Source organism: Triturus cristatus, chromosome 10 (assembly GCF_964204655.1).
Source record: "Triturus cristatus chromosome 10, aTriCri1.1, whole genome shotgun sequence".
Classification (NCBI taxonomy): Eukaryota; Metazoa; Chordata; class Amphibia; order Caudata; family Salamandridae; genus Triturus; species Triturus cristatus.
In genome coordinates, this window is record NC_140593.1 from 782,474,386 (window position 1) to 782,495,571 (window position 21,186).

The 21,186-nt window shown below is 48.2% G+C and overlaps 1 protein-coding gene across 2 annotated transcripts in view; it reads right to left on the bottom strand.

Moving 5' to 3' along the window:
* Positions 1-21,186, bottom strand: part of USP7 (ubiquitin specific peptidase 7) — a 1,511,465-nt gene that overhangs the window by 1,126,926 nt on the left and 363,353 nt on the right. For both annotated transcript variants that reach the window (XM_085628311.1, XM_085628312.1), the window contains exon 8: positions 6,051-6,105. In XM_085628311.1, the coding sequence (XP_085484437.1) occupies positions 6,051-6,105 (55 nt within the window). The remainder of the gene's footprint in view (positions 1-6,050; positions 6,106-21,186) is intronic.

The following is a 21,186-nucleotide window of genomic DNA, read 5'->3' on the forward strand; positions in this document are numbered from 1 at the left end:
TCACACGCCCCCACAGAGCAGCCAGGCAGGAGACCACAAGCAGGCGGTAAAGGTGAGGGGATTCCGCAGCGGGACCCGCGAAGCGGGTTCCGCAAGTCGTGGGTTTGAGCAGCCCTCACACAGATGCAGCGCCGGCCAGGACCAACAAACAAACAGCGTCCCACGAAGAAAGGGTCCAGGTGCCTTTTAAGTTTGTAAAAAGGTGGGGGCGGGGCGTTCAGGGAGAGCGGGGCCAGGTGACTCAGCCTCCGGGACCGGGACTCCTGGGAAGGTGAGTCCCGGTTCACGCTCGCAGCCCTGATTCCTCACACGCCCCCACAGAGCAGCCAGGCAGGAGACCACAAGCAGGCGGTAAAGGTGAGGGGATTCCGCAGCGGGACCCGCGAAGCGGGTTCCGCAAGTCGTGGGTTTGAGCAGCCCTCACACAGATGCAGCGCCGGCCAGGACCAACAAACAAACAGCGTCCCACGAAGAAAGGGTCCAGGTGCCTTTTAAGTTTGTAAAAAGGTGGGGGCGGGGCGTTCAGGGAGAGCGGGGCCAGGTGACTCAGCCTCCGGGACCGGGACTCCTGGGAAGGTGAGTCCCGGTTCACGCTCGCAGCCCTGATTCCTCACACGCCCACACAGAGCAGCCAGGCAGGAGACCACAAGCAGGCGGTAAAGGTGAGGGGATTCCGCAGCGGGACCCGCGAAGCGGGTTCCGCAAGTCGTGGGTTTGAGCAGCCCTCACACAGATGCAGCGCCGGCCAGGACCAACAAACAAACAGCGTCCCACGAAGAAAGGGTCCAGGTGCCTTTTAAGTTTGTAAAAAGGTGGGGGCGGGGCGTTCAGGGAGAGCGGGGCCAGGTGACTCAGCCTCCGGGACCGGGACTCCTGGGAAGGTGAGTCCCGGTTCACGCTCGCAGCCCTGATTCCTCACACGCCCCCACAGAGCAGCCAGGCAGGAGACCACAAGCAGGCGGTAAAGGTGAGGGGATTCCGCAGCGGGACCCGCGAAGCGGGTTCCGCAAGTCGTGGGTTTGAGCAGCCCTCACACAGATGCAGCGCCGGCCAGGACCAACAAACAAACAGCGTCCCACGAAGAAAGGGTCCAGGTGCCTTTTAAGTTTGTAAAAAGGTGGGGGCGAGGCGTTCAGGGAGAGCGGGGCCAGGTGACTCAGCCTCCGGGACTCCTGGGAAGGTGAGTCCCGGTTCACGCTCGCAGCCCTGATTCCTCACACGCCCCCACAGAGCAGCCAGGCAGGAGACCACAAGCAGGCGGTAAAGGTGAGGGGATTCCGCAGCGGGACCCGCGAAGCGGGTTCCGCAAGTCGTGGGTTTGAGCAGCCCTCACACAGATGCAGCGCCGGCCAGGACCAACAAACAAACAGCGTCCCACGAAGAAAGGGTCCAGGTGCCTTTTAAGTTTGTAAAAAGGTGGGGGCGGGGCGTTCAGGGAGAGCGGGGCCAGGTGACTCAGCCTCCGGGACCGGGACTCCTGGGAAGGTGAGTCCCGGTTCACGCTCGCAGCCCTGATTCCTCACACGCCCCCACAGAGCAGCCAGGCAGGAGACCACAAGCAGGCGGTAAAGGTGAGGGGATTCCGCAGCGGGACCCGCGAAGCGGGTTCCGCAAGTCGTGGGTTTGAGCAGCCCTCACACAGATGCAGCGCCGGCCAGGACCAACAAACAAACAGCGTCCCACGAAGAAAGGGTCCAGGTGCCTTTTAAGTTTGTAAAAAGGTGGGGGCGGGGCGTTCAGGGAGAGCGGGGCCAGGTGACTCAGCCTCCGGGACCGGGACTCCTGGGAAGGTGAGTCCCGGTTCACGCTCGCAGCCCTGATTCCTCACACGCCCCCACAGAGCAGCCAGGCAGGAGACCACAAGCAGGCGGTAAAGGTGAGGGGATTCCGCAGCGGGACCCGCGAAGCGGGTTCCGCAAGTCGTGGGTTTGAGCAGCCCTCACACAGATGCAGCGCTGGCCAGGACCAACAAACAAACAGCAGTGTGTGTGTGTGTGTGTGTGTAAAGGTACAGGGCCTCTAAGGGTTGCACAATAAGTGCTGCAGCCCTTACAGATCTTCCCTGGTCACAGTGCCCTGGATACCTGTGGTACCATTTACCAGGGGCTGATCTGTGGCTAGAGATGCCAACTGGGTTAGTTTTGGGGAAAGAACACAGGCCCTGGAACCTGATTGCCAAGGACCCAGGGCACACCAAGAAAAAAGTGCATCAGTAGTCTAGCAAAAAGTAGGGGGTTTACTGCAACAGAAACACTTTCCTACACCTGCCCTATCCGGCATTTGTGGGTCTTGATAGTTGGGCCTGCAGTTTGCACGGCATTTAAAACCTTCCCAAGGTGGATCAGGTGATCCTGCCAGGTGGAGCTAAAGACCGCAATATCATCTAGATAAGCTGCACCAAAGGACTTCAATCCAGAAAGGACTTGGTTCACCAACCTCTGGAAGGTGGCAGGGTTATTCTTTAAACAAAAGAGCATAACACTAAACTGATAATGCCCATCAGGTGTGGAGAATGCTGTCTTTTCTTTTGCTCCTAGGGCCATGCCAATTTGCCAGTACCCTGCAGTTAAGTCAAAAGTACTTAGAAATGTGGCTGCATCCAATTACTCTATTAACTCATCCGCTCTTGGGATAGAGTGAGCATGTCTTGGTGACAGTGACAGAGTTGAGCCCTCTATAGTCCACACAGAACCTCAGTTCTCGCTTTCCACCCTGTGGATGAGGTTTGGGAGACTAGAACCACTGGGCTGGCCCAGGGGCTCTCAGAGGGTTCAATAACACCTAACAACATCTTGCTGACTTCAACTCTGATGCTTTCCTCGACTTGATCAGACTGTCAATAGACTTTGTTTTTGACAGGTGAACTGTCACCAGTGTCCACATCCTAGGTCCAGCAGTTTGTCAAGGAAAAGAGCTTTGCAAACTGCTGCAAGACGTGCTTGCAATTAGTCTGCTGTTGGGCAGAGAGGGTGCCTGAAAAGACAACTCCATCCACTGACCCATCTTATGGGCTGTATGACTGGAGGTCAGGTAGAGGTTCACTCTCAGTCTCCTGATCCGCATCAGTCACCATCAGCATGGTGATGTCAGCCCTGTCATGGTAGAACTACAGGTGGGTCCTGCTTATGCCCAGGTCAACCAAGTAGGTGACCTCACTTTTTATAGGATAGGGCAAGGGCCACCCCATCTGTCCTGAGAGCCCTTGGTGCCTCTGGCTTCAAAACCCATACCTCTTGCCCCGGTTGAAATTCAACCAGTGTAGCACTTTGTCATACCAGTGCTTCTGAAGCTCCAGGCTGGCCTCAAGGTTTTTGGAATGCCTTTTACATGTACTCTGCCATTCTGGACCTTAGGCCAAACACACAGTGCACAATATCTTGTTTGGATTCTTGGAGAGGTTCTCGCAATACTCTTTTACAAGAGTGATCCCTCACAGGATGGCCAAACAGAAATTCAAAGGGGGAAAACCCTACTCCCTTCTGTGGCACTTCTCTGTAAGCGAAAAGCAGGCATGGTAAGAGGACATCCCATCTCCTTTTGAGTTTCTCAGGGAGACCCATAATCACGCATTTCAATGTCTTGTTGAATCTCTCAACAAGGCCATTGGCTTGTGGGTGATAGGGTTTAGTAAACTTGTACTGCACTCCACACATGTGTTTTAGGTTACCAGACATGAAGTTGGAACCTCTGTCTGAAACCACCTCCTTAGCAAACCCTACTCTGGTGAAGAAACCGATGAGGGCCTTTGCTACTGCAGGAGCTGTAGTAGTCTTAAGGGGAATTGCCTCAGGATACCTAGTGGCATGATCCACTACCACTAGAATGGATTTGTTCCCTGATGCTGTGTGCAGAGTGCTGTTTCAACGTCGGACACCCTGTTTTCAATGGAGAACCTCTGGTTTGGAAAGACACTGCAGGCTTGGGGACGAAGGTCTTCTGGGTGCGACCACCACTTGGAGAGGTAAGTTAGGGGTTGGTTAGGCACCGTTGGGTGGGCACACAAGGCCGTGGGGTGTAGGGGTGACTTTTGGTGTCATTATCTTACCAGCTCCTGGTCAAGGTTAGGGGGCCTCCTGGATTACGCTGCAAGCGTCAGATCTCAGGTGAGGATTGCCGGGGTAACCTCCCGTGGTGTTTGCCCACTCGAGCTTAGGCCGTGGATAGCGGGTGCAGAGTGGGGCGGATCTGCGGTTTCCGGCCAGAGCCAGAGGTTGCAGATGAACAAATACAGTCTTCACGGGAGACAAAGTCTTTGTGCTTGAAGACAGGCAGGTTCTACGGGGGTTTGAGGATGCTTGCAGCAGGACACCTGGATTTCGCCGGAGCAGGTTTGAGGGAAGAGAGGCCGGTAGGGCTGGGGAAAAGTCAGTGGGCGTCTTCCTCTTGTTAGCTGCTGCACGGCTGTTCGGTCCTTCTTGTTGCAGGTTCTTGTCTGAGGAAGCAAGGTTTAGGGGTGCCCCTAAATACTAGATTTAGGGGCACTACAGGTAGGTAAACGGCAGGGAGCAATGGGTCCCTTCCCTGGGGTGGGTACACCCCTATTATGCCACCTTCCAGTGGGAGGGGGGTACGAGTTTGGCCCTGGTTGGCTGAGTCCCCCCCCCCCCCCATTCTTCAAGATAGATTTGTCTGAGAGTTGTGCTTCACCTCGCCTCCCCCACCTGAGGGAAGGAGTTGGCAGAAGTGGGCACACCTCTCTTGCTCACTTTTTTCCCCGCTGGTTCTCCCACCGAATGTGGGGGGTCAGAACCAGTGGGAACCAGTTGCTGAGTAGCAAGTGGCCTGGGGAAGCTCACAAAGGCGGCAAGCCTTTGAATCTTCCCCCTCGTGAACACTGCCCATCCTGGGGGAGGAGGCTTGGCACCTCGTCCCAGGATGTGCATTGTTTCAGGCCCCCAGAGAGCAGCAGGCTCTCGACCCAGGGGTTCAGAAACATGTCTGGTGGTGGCAGTTGAAAGCAGCCACTTAGCCTGGACACTAGTGGTAGGTTAGTTTTCAAGGGGCATCTCCAAGATGCCCTGTGTGAATTTTTCATCAAATCCCACACTGGCATCAGTGTGTGTTTAATGTGCTGAGAGGTTTGATACCAAAGTTCAGTTTTCAGTGTAGCCATTATGGTGCTGTGGAGTTCGTAATGACAAACTCCCAGCACCATATACTCTAAATGGCAGCACTGCACTTACAATGTCTAAGAATGGACGTGGACACTGTAGGGGTACAGGGCTCATGCACCTGTACCCTCACTACTGGTATAGTGCACCCAGCTAGAGGGGTGACTGATCTATGCCAGGGCAGTGGGTTAGAAGTCATGGCACACAGAGATGTGTGCTATGTCGACTCTTCACTTTGTTCTGCACCAAGACACGCAGCCTGCAAAGGCAGGGTGTGCGTGTGTCAGGGTACAGGACCTCCAAGGGCGGCACAATAAGTGCTGCAGCCCTTAGAGGCCTACTCTGGTCACAGTGCCCTGGGTACCTGCGGTGCCATTTACCAGGGGCTGACCTGTGGCCGGAGAGGCCAATTTGGTTTAGGCTTCAGTGCAGTTTTAGCGAATGAACATAGACCCTGGGTACCTGATTAGCAGGAGCCCAGGGCACACTCAAAGTACATCAGCAATTAAACAAAGTGGGGGCCACCATGCAGAAAGAGGGCACTTTTTCACAAGACTGAGCTATACTCTTATGCATTTACACAATTCGGTGTGGTCATTTTGACTGTATTTTAGTGCAGGTTTGGCAATGTGGTGCTACAGGCATGTGACAGATCAGCAAACATAAGATCGAGAATGGAATCTGCAGTGCACACTACAGTTTTTCCAAGAACCAGTTACACTAATACAGTTCCGTACTTACTGTACCGTCTTTAAACATAATTACAGTTAACCCCGGAGTGGTATCTTATTTAAGTTTACCTTAAACACCAGCTGCAAAGAATTACATCCTATTTATCAACAGGAATCCAATGCTGGAAAAGATGGATTTCAATTTATGTATGCACAAAATCATTTGTGAGGCCACAATACTAAAATAATTTTAAAAGCCATCACTTACCACTCTACATAACTCTTGTACATCATGCTGCATAAAACTGTCAAGCGTTTCCCACCTAAAAAAGATTAAACAACCAGTTAAAAACAAATTTAAATTAGACTTGAGGAATACAAAACATATGTTCCCATTTATAATTCAACTAAGTCATTTAAAAAGCACCACATTTTCTACAACACTAATTAAGATGCTACATTCTTTCTATAACTTTCTTTCTAGTAGTTACTGTATCTACACAGATTAATTCACTCACATCTCACAGATGTGAGACTGGCCCAGGAAACATTCAATAGCTCTCCAGCGCCAACAATTGACTCATGGTTCCAGCTACGGCTTTGGAACCTACAGTTCTGAGAGCCACACAAGACATCACTCCATGTACCAAAATCAATTATGGTCCTTTTGTGCATGCATTCATGGACAAATTAGACCATGATTTAGCAATGGTGGCAGTATAGAAAAATAGAGTTATATGGAACTTAATAGGCTATTAAAGGCCCACTGCAGTGTTAAAGGCCCGAGCCGAAGGCGAGGGACTTTAACAAAGCAGTGGGACTTTAATAGCCAGTATAGCCCTGCTACGAAGGGCTATAAGGATATTAGAACAGTCTGCCACTAGAGGGCAGAATGTTCTAACAAATAAAACAAAGCCTTCAGGGAGCGCAAGGGGATTCAAATCCCTCAGACTCCCTGAAGCCTTTGTTCACAGCCAGAGCTGTGAACAAAGAAACATTGGAATGTTGGAGCTCTGGGCTTATACAAGCCAATATAAGCCCGGAGCTACTCCATTGTTTTCAATGGAGCTTCCAACATTCCAATGTTCTAATAAGAATTAAAGACCATTTCTCAGACTGGGGATACTTAAGTAATTGGAATAATGCAGGTAGCTATAATATCCACCAGATGGATTTGTATTGAAAACTAACAAACCTTTATTTCGGAGGACTACTTCACCCTCAGATTCCTCACCTTGTGAATCAATATGCAAGCAGTACGCCAAGTGTGTGGATCTGAAGACATAGTTACACTGATAAGCCTCGAAGCATGGCCCTGGCATAAGGACCATCACTGCAGGCTTGAAAATCAAGATTGTACTGCCTAGTGGTTGTGTGGACCAAAATTCATGCTGCAGCCCGACAGATGTCCAGCACAGAATTGACTTTTGACACTGTCAAAGAAGCCTTCAACCTGATGAAGTGTCCTAATGCCTGCAACTAGCTCCTTTTTTTAATAAGTCATAGCATAAAGTAAGGCAGACGCCAAACCAGTGAGAAACCTTCCTCTTCTGGATCAATTTGCCCTTATCGGTACATGCAACGCCAGTGAACCGCTGAAAGGCAACAGAAAGGACCCAAGTTCTGTCAATGCAAAAACTCAGAGTATACCGCAAATCCAAGCAATGCAGTCTCTCCTCTTCGGAGGGTTAAGAGGACAGGTAAACATCTGCCGGTAATAGTTGGACAATATAGAACACGAAAACTCGTTAAGCAAAAAGGATGCTGGTTCTCAATGGCGCCTGAAGAACCAAGCAAACTGAAGATGAACAGAAAAGGACAACAATCAACTCGCTGGAGATAAGAGTAATAAGACCTCTTTCAGTGTAAGGCCTCTCAGAGCAACTGTGCATACGCTCAAATGGAAAAATCAGCAGAAGTGATAAGAGCAAATGAAGGTCTCAATGGAAACAGTTTTCTCAAAAAAAGTCACGACATGCAATTTCAACAAAGAATTCAGAACCAAAAGACAAATTCTAATAACTCCAAGAGGTAAACTTTTATCAGGCACAAAGTCTTGGAGTGCCTTAGCTTATAAACATTCTCCTTGTCACACCGCCTTAAAGAGTGACCAGCAGCAGGTAGGAGTTGGTTTAGTGGAGTGACAGCAGGCAGCGAGTAGGACACCACTCAATCACAAAGCACAAAGATTCAAGCTGGTAACATTCAGGTTAATCACTTTACACTTCCCAAGGATATCCAACCCGTCTCTACGACAAGCTGGGCTTGGGAAAAGCTATTTCGCATCACCGGCACATCTACGCTTTATTCCTCTGTGCTGCCTCTCCCAAATGCTAGATGGCTACCTATTACAAGAGAAGTATTAATACAACGCACATGTGCCAAGTTCAATATTACAAAAATTGGTGATCTATTTCCTGACTGCCATGTTTTTGATCCAAGTGACGAATCCAGATTTCCTGAACCAACATTCATGGATAGATTTGTTCCGATGAGAATACATTCTGCATTGTGCACTATTGCCCCCACTTTCCCGTTAGAACCTCCATCATTTTCTCCACTAACCATGGTAATAGAAAGTAATAGGGGAATTCACTTGATATCCAAACTTTATAGAGCATGTGAAGATCTTATCCCAGTCACCGATGATAAAATACGACATGCATGGGAAGAAGATCTAGGATTCCCAATCTTGGATAAGCAATGGTCTTTTTGCTGCTCAGTCACTAAAACGGTCTCCATCAACAGTCGCCATAAATTAATTCATTTCAAATTTCTACGTAGTACATACATGACTCTAGCTAGAGTACACAGAATCGACCCATCTAGATCCCATCACTGCCCGAAATGTAACGCCCCTGGTGCAGACTTTGCCCATTTGGCATGGACCTGTACACGCATCTCCGCATTTTGGGTGCTAGTGCACATCATCATAAGTAAAATGATGAATGTACACGATACCCCTACCTGAAATTGCTTTATTAGGTTATGTGGCACAATTTCCTCCTAAGATCTGTAGGTTTGTTGCAATCAGCTTATTGTTAGCTAAAAGAGAAGTGGCCATACATTGGGGTGGAAAGAAAGCTCCAACCGTGAAAGGGTGGTTGACAGTCTTGCCTCTTATTCCATGAACAGTGAGTTATATGTTGCCACAACCCCTTTGGCATCCCGTCCCAAAGATATATGGGCTCCATTGAGGAACTACCTAAATGCACAACAGGCTGCTCCTAACACACAGCAACAACGAGGTATCGTTCCTGCAGGTATTGGGTAGAATGTGAAGATATGCTTGCTGACCCTCTTGCTTACACTGTACCAATTATTTAATCGGGCCATTGTTTGCCTGTGGAGAGGCATGGCTGCATATGGTTGGGATTGTCATAATGAGATGCGTTGCTGCTACGACGAGTGTGAGGCAGATATTGAATAGGATAGTAATTTACTTTTATATTTTATGTACAAGTCCTTTTCGAACAGACCGTCAAATTGTCTTTCCATGCAAAATGTATAGGATACCTTTCTTTTTGTGCAACTGGCTATTTACTCCTGTTCTATGACGATGTTAGATATACTGAAGAAATTGCAAAATGTTTCAAAAAAAAAAAAATCACCTTACACTTCCCACTGCAGCATCCTTCGTGAGTTCTGTATCCAAACAGTAATGATGGCTAAATGTATGTGGCGTCTTCCATGTTGCCGCTCTGCAAATCTCCGTGATGGGCACGCCTGCAAACAGTGCCGTAGGAGTAGAGACTGCCCTAGTGGAATGGGCACGTATCCATTATTGTAAAGGCTGACCAGCCTGCTGGTGACAAAAGACAATAGCACCAGAGATCCATCTGGAAATGCTTTGCTTTGTGAGAGGGGAACCCTTCCTGGGTAAGCTGTAAGCCACAAAAAGTTGGTTAAATTCGCGGAAGGTTTTGTTCTGTCAAGGTTGGATTTAAGGCAGCGTTTTCAATCCAGAGAATGTAGAACTCTTTCTGCTGCTGTTTGAGGATTTGGAAAGAAAGTTTTTAAGACAATAGGCTCATTTAGGTGGAAATCCAATGGTACTTTCGGAATAAATTTTGGATTAGTCCAAAAAATTACCCTGTCTTTTTTTAATTGTAGAAAGGGATCTTGTATCGTGAAAGCGTGAAGGTCACTAACTCGCCTTGCAAATGCAAGGGCTAAAAGGAGCGCAGTCTTCCAAGATAAGAACTTGAGGTCAGCTGTGTGTATCGGCTCAAAGGGGTGCTTTATCAGCTGAGCAAGTACTGTGTTTAGTTGCCATGTTGGAGGCAGCGACTTTACAAGAGGGAAAGTCCAAAACAGACCTTTGAGAAACTGTTCTGTTAATCTGTTTGACCAGAGAGAAGGCCCAGTATAAGATCTCCTGAAACTGGATATTGCTGCCAGGTGAACTTTGATGGAAGCGTGGGTAAGGCCCGAAGTAGCCAAATGAAGGAGATATGGTAATATCTCTTCTGGAGAAGACGTGAAAGGATGCACCTTAGCCGACCTGCACCAGATACAGAATCTCTTCCATTTAAAGGAATAAGTCCTGTTTGTGCTATCTGCTCGAGCGCGGTGTAGTGATCAGGTCCACTCAGTTGTGATGATTTATGTAGGTTTATTGGAAGTTGGTACAAGATCAGAGGTAGATCAAAAGAGGACCAGATGAGGATCTGTTCAGGTCCAGAGGGAGACCCCACCAGGAGCAGCCAGCAGGCAGCTCAGCCCAGTCAACTGTCATAACTCAATGCAGATTCCCAACATTCTGACAGCATCATCACAGGAACATTCCACTGGTGGTAGACTGGCATTGCATCAGCATAAGCAGGATATAACACGCGGGATAGGACAGCCCTGCATTCCGGAGGAATATTCAAATCTTGAAACTCGTGGAATTCGGGAGCCAGGCCTATAATTGGAGAGCTACTGGGTCCGGATGCTGGACTTGTCCCTGGTTCATTGTGAGGAGGGATGGAAACCGCGGCAATGGAATTGGTGTTTGCAGGGAGAGGAGATGAAGCTCCTTGAACCAATGTTGGCGAGGCCATGCTGGGGCTATTAGAATCAGCGTGCAAGGTTCTGCCTTCATCTTCCTGAGGATCCTGGGGATCAGTGGAATTGTCGGAAAGGCGTAGGCGAATACACCGAACCATGCTATTGAAAATGCATTCCCCAGAGATCCCTGTTGGGGATGCCAGCTTGTGAAGTGTTGGCGTTTTGCCGCGGGGCGAAGAGATCCAACGGGGCTTCACCCCACAGAGAGAAGATGCTGTCTAGAGTGTGTTGGTTTAACTCCCACTCGTGGCAGGTGGTCTGCATTCTGGTCAATTAATCTGCCAACGCATTATCTTTTCCTGGAACATACTCTGCTTGAAGAGAAAGTTTGTTCCGAAGAGACCAGTTCCAGATTTTTTGCGATTCTTGAGCGAGTGAGAGCGAACAAGTCCCTCTCTGCTTCTTCAGGTAGTGCATTGTTGTAGTATTGTCCGTCCGGACAAGTACTTGTGCACCTTTTATTCTGGGAAGGCACGCCAGAAGGGCTAGGTAGACGGCTCTGAGTTCTAGGAGGCTTATGAGTAGTCTCCGCTCGGGAGGCGACCACTTCCCGTTGATCCGCAGCTCCTGCAGGAAGGCTCCCCAACCTTCTAGAGACGCATCCGTGGTTATAACCTGAGGAGATGCTTGAGTCAGGAAGGATAGGCCTCGGGACAGATTGTGTGGCTGAATCCACCAGTTGAGAGCGACTACCATCTGAGGAGTCACCTGTATGGTGTCGAAGGATCCGCTGACTTGAATCCATTGTGCGGAGAGAGCCTCTTGAACAGGACGCATGCAGAGACGACAGTATGGAACCAGGAGGATACAGGAAGACATCATTCAGAGGAGGGATTTGTAGAGGCGCACTGAAAGACTGCACGCGTTCTGCCAAATCGTAGGAGTATTTGTTGCCGCTCCTGCGATGGATAAGCTGTTTTCAGGAACATATCTAGGACAACTCCCAGAAATGTTATCCGCTGAGAAGGCTGTAAAACTTACTTTTCCAGATTGAGGGTAAGACCCAATCTTCTGAAAAGCCGTAGACAGGCTTTGGAAGACCATCTCGCGTTGTCGAGAGAGGGTGCTTTGACAAGCCAGTCGTCGAGATATGGAAAGATTTGGTGATACTGTTGCCTGAGAAATGCAGCCACTGGCGAAAGGCATTTGGTAAAGATGGGTGGGGCTGACTTGAGCCCGAAAGGCATGACCCGGAATTGGTAATGTCTGCTGTGAGAAAGTGGCTCTGTATATACTGTTCCCAAATAGGTACAGTGTATACAGAGTCCATAATCCCCAGAGCTTTGGCAGAGGCTAAAGTTAAATATAACCTTACTCTCCAAAGTGGTAGCTTGGTCGACCAGTAAGGCAGCATCAGAGGACAGTGTAAAGCATTTTATTGTACACACTCAGTCTGTGAGAAGTTGGCCTGATGTATGATGTCACTAGTTCTAGTGTACACCTTATATCAGTCCAAACAACCCTTATGGTGATTGGTTGTAAAGTCAACCTTATAGACCAGCTATCCTAGTGGTAGCATGGACAAGAGCAGTCTTAGGCTAAACTCTGAATGGCATGTGAAGCCAGCTGTGATACCATGTATAATCCCTTGAATACCAAATGAAAGGACACCACAACAGATATATATATAAAATAAAGTGTATTTATTCTAGTCAAACCCTCAGCACTCTATGAGACTAGAGGTAAGTACAACACAGTCTTATTTAAGCATACATTAAGTCACACAGGTAAGTAATACAGTTAGGCCCTAGGGGCCACGCAAACCATATAGTAAAGAAGTGGTATAAGGACCACTGTCACGGAAATATGATAGGCCTAGGGAATCGCTGGGGCTACACTACACTAGCAACAGTTAGGAAGTGGGAGGCCCACGGGATTCAGGTGCAGAGTGGAAACACTCACGCGTAATGCGTAAAAGTCGATAGAATTACTAGCAGTTAGAAATTAACAGTTTAAGGACACTTCTGAAGCAGCTAGAGAGTCGAGACTCGGAAACTAGACCCTAGGATAGTCACTACCCTTGTGAGCACCGAAGTACCCACCAAGTTACCTAGCCCACAGGCTGCAGGTGCATAGGTGTGAACTTGCGTCAGGTTTCGTCGTGGACTTCTATGGATGCCTGAAGGAAAGATGCTGACAGGCAGTCAGTGAAGAGTGTCCGGTGGATCCCAAGGCTGGGATCAAGAAGAGAGGAGACCTGCAAGCAGAAGGGACAGAGTCAAGGTCACTAGCCAGTGACCACGTGGAACCAGGAAGGAACCAGGCGATGTCGTGAAGATTGCAGGTGAAGGTGAAGCTTGTCGCTGCAGCCACGAGGACCAGGGAACGTAGAGGACGACCAGGACCAGGAAGCGAGCTGTCCCACGAAGGCTCTTGCTGTCGGCGGCGTCGAAGTTGGACTAGGACTCACCAAGCCTTGGCAAGCGGAACCCACGAAGAACGGAGGACTTGCTTCTGGTGCAGACCAGGAAGGTCTGGGGTGCTTTTCTTTTGCAAGGAAGTGGGAGCCAGTCTGGAGGAGCCAAACCAGCGGTGAAGATTTCTGGATGCGTCGTCACAAAGGCCACTAGCCAACGGGCAAGCAACCGGACAGACGCGGCAAGCAGGAAAATGCAGAAGGGCCCCACGCAGGACTCGTGGAGTGTGGGGGGCTGATCTTCGGTGCAGATGGTGCTTGGGGTTGGGGCTTCTCAATCCCCGATGCACAACTTCGAGGGTGCCTCAGAAGCTGCGCTGAAAGATACTAGCCACTTTTCCCAGGTAGCCGGTCCCACGTCTCTCGTCGCCTCCACGGATCTCAGCTCGGCTGTGGATGTGGATCAGGGTCGGAGAAGTCTGGAAGTCAAGGCTCTGGTCGGGCTCTGCAGTCGGTCCCTCGTAGAACTTCAGCAAAGCAAAGGGTAGTCTCTTGATGGTGCCTGTTTGCACAGGGTAGCCACTCCTTGGCCACAAGGGAGATTCTTCAGTCTTCTTCTTTCGTCGAATGTCGAAGGTCCAGAGTTTCTGTTCAAGTTGCAGGTTCAGGATAATCTAATCTCCTGGGGCCCAGCTACCACTCTTATACTAATCTGGGGGGCTGGGTTACCTGCTAGGTCACGCCTTATGGGTGGGACCTGGGAGGGGGGTGGTTACACCCCCTTCCCTTTGTCCAGTTTCGCGCCAGGACTGGGGCTGGAGTGCCCCAGCACCGGTTTGAACTGGACTATGCACGGGACACTGTGTGCCCCAGGCATGTCTCATTCTTTTCATCCCTCCCTGCCCCAATACACTAAGGCCTGTCTGGGGTGGTGCTCGCACCTCCCAAGGCAGGAAACCTATTGTCCAAGCCTCCCTTGCCGGGATCACTCCCAGCAGCAGGAGGTCAGACTCGTGTCTGTGGCAGCAGCATCCATTTTGTGATGCTGGGGCTCTGGTTAACTTTAACCGGGTAAGTAGGTTACAACAGGTCTTCTCCCTCTAGAAGGGAGGGATAATATCCTCATCCCCAGAAATGGGATGGGGGTATTATTCCACAGTGTTAGACACCTTACACGACATGTTTCGATAAAGCCAAACCATAGTTACCATAACCGTTTAAGATTATAAGGTACTTTAAGAGTATATGGTAGGCTATATCATAGAACAGCTATAAGGACATGGTTCCGAAAGCTGCAGACAGGCTCAGCTCATGCTAGAGCACCATCTCACATGTTACCAAGCACTCTGCCTCCAGGATTGTTAAGGCCTGCCATAGGAGTGGCTGATAGGTGCACATGTGTCTATATGTAAGTTAGGTATAGGAATACTACACCTAAGCAAGGAGTGATTACACAACCTTGCCCCAGCTGAGTGATCAGCCAGTTGTGTCATAATGGAAGGCCAGGCCAGGGGTGGCACAATACATGCTGCAGCCCCTGGTAGGCCTAGGATACACCTATGCCCTGGGTACCTAAGGTACACGGTACAGGGGCCAATAAGGTGATCCTATCCAAATGGGTTATGCACCTAAAGTACATAGTATCAATTTAGAGAGAGAACAGCAGGGCTGTGGGTCTGGTTAGCAGGCCCACAGCCAAATCTAAGTCGAAAACCAGTAAAGCAAAAGCAAAAAGTGGGGGTGAACATAGAAAGCAGACCCTACTCTCCTACAGTGCCGCGTCCGCGTGCACCCCGAAAGAACTGTTTCCGAAATTGTAACGTGCCCAGAGAGCGGGCAGTTTCCGTATCCTTCTTTATCGATTGGAGAGCTTCATCCACATGATCTCCAAACAAAGCCTCTCCATCATATGCCATGTCCAATATTTTTGCCTGTACTTCCTGACGAAAGGATGTTGAGCGCAACCAACCTTGCCTGCGCAATACCGCTGCCCCAGCAAGCTGACGGAATCCCATACAGGCGATATCAACTGCACAGTCTATCATCTCCGCAGATGTACTATCACCCTCCTGGAGTAGCTTTAGGGCCTCACTCTTCGATGGTTCCGGCAGTTGGTCAACTAACGCTGAAATATCAGCCCATACCTGACGGTCGTAGCGGCCTAAAATGGCCAGAGCATTAGCCGCTCTTACAGTGGTGGAAGCCATTGAAGAAAATTTCCGCCCTATGGCGTCCAAACGACGTCCATCACGATCAGGTGGTGCCGTGATCGTTGACGCAGGGTTTCTAGCCCGACGTTGCTCGGCCTGTGTCACCACAGAATCTGCCTTTGCTTGACCAGTAAGACACGCTGGTGCTCCCGAAGGCGATTTGTACTTCTTTTCCAACCTGGGCACCTGTGCCGGAAGACTATTTGGGGTCTTCATAATCTTTTTGCCTTCCTCCCAAATAAATTCGATTATAGGGATTGTATGTGTTTGTTTAAAAGGCTGTTTTTTGAAATCGTAAAGAAAACAATCCTCCTCCTTATGCTCCGTAGTCAATTTGAATCTCTGTGCTGCCCTATCCATTAACTGGTGAAAACTGGCGATATCCACCGGTGGTGAGTCACCAGGTATCACTGCCGAGGGAGATGGTGTTTGAGCATGATAATCATCCCACTCCGTCATACCATCATCGTCATCATCACCACTATAATCGAGAATTTCACCATCCTCCCTGTCTTGTGGAATTTCTTCCTCTTGTCCAGTGACCTGAGAAGGTACTGCCCGAGTGGAGGAATGTTGCAGCGGTAGTGAAGGTGTTACCACAGATGGAATTGGGGCTGGTACCCGTTCCGATATAGTTGTTGGCACCACTGGAAGAGGCGGGACCACAGCTTCTTGCGGTGATAACGGAAAACGTCTATTATAATCGTCCAACATGAGTTGAAGATTTGTTATGAGGGATAGTGGTAGCGTCGTAGTTTGCCTTTCTGTAGGAACTTCTTGCTGATAAAATTGTTCCTCATCCTCACTACTATCGTCTTGTCACTTTATTATTAAATCTGAGGGACTGCGGGCCGTCCCAAACGATTCAGGTAAACCTTCTTCTGAATCCGGATCAGAATCCGTGGCAAACAATGGAGAAGGAAGATGGGAATCCTCCAACAATATAACTTCACCCAACGTATCAGGTTGAGAACTTGGTGGCAATGGAACCAAAGGAGCAGCGGCAAACGACGAAGTAGGTGCTGTGGACGTGGAGGAAATCTGATCTGTTAAGGACCTCTGAGTAGCAGTCGTCCTTTTAATCTTTATTTGCACTGAAGAGATTGCCGTCGACGGTACCGGAGATATAGAAGGTACTGAGGACATCCTTGTAGATGGACTTGTCGACGGCACCTGCGTCGACGGCACCTGCGTCGACGGCACCTGCGTCGACGGCACCGGCGTCGACGGCACCGGCGTCGACGGCACCGGCGTCGACGGCACCGGCGTCGACAGAAACGATGACGAGGTCTTCTTCGTCGACGGGTCACTCGACGACGTACTCGTCGACGAGGACGATTTCTCAACCTTCGACGACGACGTCAATGTCGACGAGATTTTTTCCTTCTTCGTCGTCGATGCAATAGGTAAAATAGAGGATACAGTCTTGATGGTACTGATTAACATAGTCGACGGAAGCGTCGACGACGATGTAGATGCTGTCGTCGTGTCACCGTCGACTAGCAAGAAATTGCAGATTTCGTCGTCGGAAGCTTCGTCGACGACGAAGCCAGTTTTTTCCCTGAAAACTGGGAAGTGGAAGCCTCAGCAGCCTGAGAACTATGTCTCGTGGGCGACAAAGCAGTAGACAGGGCAGAAAAAGTGGCAGATGTCATAGTCAAAGACATTTTCTTCTTTTTCAGAAAAGGAGAAGGTAATTCTTGTATGCTACTGCGCTTAGAGGCTGTGTGGGAATGGCCAGAAGTAAGGCTTTCTACCTCAGAAACCACTTCATCTTTATCCTTAAGTCTCTGTAGCCACAACAAGAGACGGCCTTCCCTGTCCTTCAAAGTTTTTGTAGAAAAAGTTCTACAGAACTTACATTTAGCCACTTCATGGTCTGGGTAAAGACAGTAAATACACTTACTGTGTGGATCTTCTGAGAATAAACATAGCTTTCCACAAGAAGAACAATGTCTAAACAAAGACTTCTTACTTGAAGACATGTTGAATAGAACAAAACAGAGCAGAGCTCAGGGAGACTCCCTTTCACACGACATGCGGTAGAAAATCTGAGGTGAGGAGCTCTGAGGAGAAGGTTCTAGAGAGGAGCTGGCGCCTGATTGGCCGTAGTTTGGACTAACATAATGACAGAGATAGACTGCGAATGTCTTTTTTCTCTTTCCATGCATCTCTATGGAGATTTCATATAGGGACATTCTTGATGTTTATCACTTACTTATATCTGTTTTATATGATTACTTATGTATTTGTATATATATATATATATATATATTATGACTGTATATATTGCTATATTATTTACCGTGGGACTCCCACTCCGACGACGGGGAATATTCAAGCATGTGAATCTATGAAAGACACCCCAATACTGGAGAAATAACCTTACTCTCTAAAGTGGTAGCTTGGTCGAGCAGTAAGGCAGTATCAGAGGACAGTGTGTAAAGCATGTGCTGTACACAGTCAGCAAATGGTCTCACATACTCAAGAACTGAACTCTAGGCCAATTATTTTTGTATATAAATATGTAGTTTTATTTTAGAACCAACAATAGGTATCAAAATATACTTTCTCACATTGAGATGCTTCAGATAAATACTTTTCAATAGACTTTTGAATACAATAAGTTAGTGGTTGCTATAGGCAACACAATTTCAAACAATAATACACTGAGCTCAATGGGAATTTCTAGTTAAATGCAATTAGTTACTTTAAGGATTACTTTTCTAACCACAGGACCAGATCCTGGATTCAGTCCTGGGACATTTCCCGTAAACAAATCGAGCAAAAGCGTTCGTTACAGTAGTGATTTTTAAGCATTATTTTGGTATTTTAAAAGTTGACACATTGAAACTCTCATAGAATCACCAAAGTTATCCTATGGGAGGAAATACACTTAGCAGGTAAGTGGGGTGGTTATTACTTTTTCTAACTCAGTGTTGGATCCTGGATCCAACACTGGTGCATCACCTGTAAACAGTTGAAAGAATGTGTTTTGGTTATAGAGACTATTTTTAACGAATATTTGTAAGTTTGCAAAATTGACACTTAGAAACTTTTTCAGCAAAAACCAGGCAATGTTATCCTATGAAAGGAAATTCATATTATAGGTAAAGTATGTTCTCGATACTTTAGTAATCCAGTACTGGGCTCCTAGGTTCAGCACGGGGACATTATCTAAAACAGGTAAGTAATTACGTTTTCACAGTTGGTGCGATTTTTAAAGAATAGTTGTAGTTTGCAAAAATCGATACTTAATAGAAATTTCACAGAAAAATAATCAATGGTTTCCTATGGAACAAAATTGGGTTAGCGGCAAGTATGGTTGTAATTACTTTTCAGGGTCAGTGCTGGGCCCCAAGATTCAGCACTGGGATCTCTCCTGATAGCAGTTGAGTGTTTGTCACTCGGTTGATTTTAGGTGAATATTTTAAAGTTTAAAAACTCCACAGTTAGTAGAATTTCCAAGTAAAACCAGTCAATGTTACCATATGGAAGAAGGAATATGCTACTTACCAGTATGCATCTGTTTTTGGCATGTAGAGCTGCAGATCTACACACTTGAGCATAGATCGCCATTTGGTGTTGGGCCCGGATGTTTGCAGTATGTTTGTCCTCTTGGAAAGTCTTTGGAAGTCACGAGGTCGGTGACTCCTCCTCTGGATCGTATTGCGCATGGGCTTCGGCTCCATCCTCAGATTGTTTTTCGCCAGCAGGGAAAGCTGGAGCGTAGTAGTAACAGTGAAGATGCCCATGTGTGTGCTATCTAAATAAGATAAACTGGAACAGATAAAGGTAGCCAGGGAGGCGGGTGGGCGTGTGTAGGTCTGCAGCTCTACATGCCAAGAACCGATGCATACTGGTAAGTAGCATATTCCGTTGAGGCATATGAGCTGCAGATTACACACTTGTGCAGAGATTATATAGCAGTACCCACCGTTAGCGGCGACCACCCGTATATGTTGCAGTGGTTTGAAATAATGTTTTGAGAACAGCCTGGCCCACACTAGCTTGTTGCTTAGTTTGCACATCTACACAATAGTGTTTGGTGAAAGTGTGCGGTGTTGACCATTTAGCTGCTTTGCAGATATCTAATGGGATGTTCCCTAAGAATGCCATGGAAGCCCCTATTTGTCGTGTAGAATGGGCTTTCGGGGGAATGGATAGAGTTCTCTTTGCTTTATGGTAGTAGATTTGAATGCATTTTACAATCCACCTAGCCATCTATGATTTTGAAATGGGGTTACCCTTGTGTGGTGGACAAAGAAAAACAGTGGTTTGGTCTTACGGAAAGGTTGTGTTCTCTGAATGTAGTAGAGTAAGGCTCGTTTCACATCCAGTGTGTGAAGAGCCCTTTCTGCAACGTACTGTGGTTGCAAGAAAAATACTGGTAGTTCTACTGTTTGGTTTAGGTGAAAGGGAGAAATGACTTTAGGGAGGAATTTTGGGTTGGTACAGAGAACAACCTTGTTATGGTGCATTTGAAGAACGGGTTCTTGAATAGTAAGTGCTTGTATCTCACTGACCCTTCTAAGGGAAGTGATGGCTACAAGAAAAGCGGTTTTCCATGTTACGAACTGTAGTTCGCATTTATGGAGAGGTTCGAAGGGAGGCCCCATTAGCCTTGTGAGAACGATATTTAAGATCCACACAGGTGAGGGTGGCACTCTGGGGGGGAATTATTCTTTTAAGGCTTTCCATGAAGGCTTTAATGGCAGGTACTCGAAACAGTGAGAGATGTTGCCTGTTTTGTAGGTAAGCTGCAATAGCTGCGAGGTGTAGTCTAATGGATGTATAGGCTAGATTACACCTTTGCAGGTGGAGTAAGTAGCCTATTATGTGTTGAGTGGACACGTCCAGTGGATTGATGGTGTTATGGCAATAAACAACAAAACATTTCCACTTGGCGGCGTAGCACGCTCCAGTGGTAGGGCTTCTAGCTTCTCTGATGACGTTCATACAGTCCGGGGGAAGATTTAGGTACCCGAATTCTAAGATTTCAGGAGCCAGATCGCAAGGTTGAGCTGCGCTGGGTCCGGGTGTTTGATCTCTCCATGGTTCTGGGTTAAGAGGTGTGGAGAGAGGTGTAGTTTTTGGTGCGGCACTACAGATAGTTCCAGCAATGTGGTATACCACGGTTGTCTGGCCCACATTGGAGCTACTAGGATTAGTGTGAGGGAGTGTTGTTGTAGTTTGCGCACCACTAGTGGAATGAGTGGGAGAGGCAAAAAAGCATACGCAAATTTGCCTGACCAGTTAATCCATATCGCATTTCCTTTGGACGATGGGTGTGGGTATCTGGCGGCGAAGCTTGGGCATTTGGCGTTTGTGGGTGGCGAAAAGGTCTATCTGTGGATGCCCCCACATTTGAAAGTATGGGTGAAGAACTTGTGGGTGAAGCTCCCACTCGTGGATCTGTTGTGTCTGTCTGCTGAGCAGATCTGCCACTGTGTGTTGGACTCCTGGGACATGCTGAGCTAGGAGAAAGATTTTCTGGGGTATCGCCCATCTCCATATGCTCTGTGCTAGGTGAGAGCTGTGGAGTGTATGCCACCTTGTTTTTGGATATAACACATGGCTGTCATGTTGACTGTCCGTTTCAGGACTGTCTTGCCTGAAATTTGAGTTTGAAAAGATTTTAGGGCTAAAAAGATTGCTAGTAACTCCAGATGGTGGATATGGAGTAACTTTTGTTGAGGTGTCCACTTGCCCTGTGTGGTGAGTTGTAGATGAGCTCCCCAGCCGGAGAGCGATGCGTCCGTTGTCAGTACTATTTGAGGAACCGG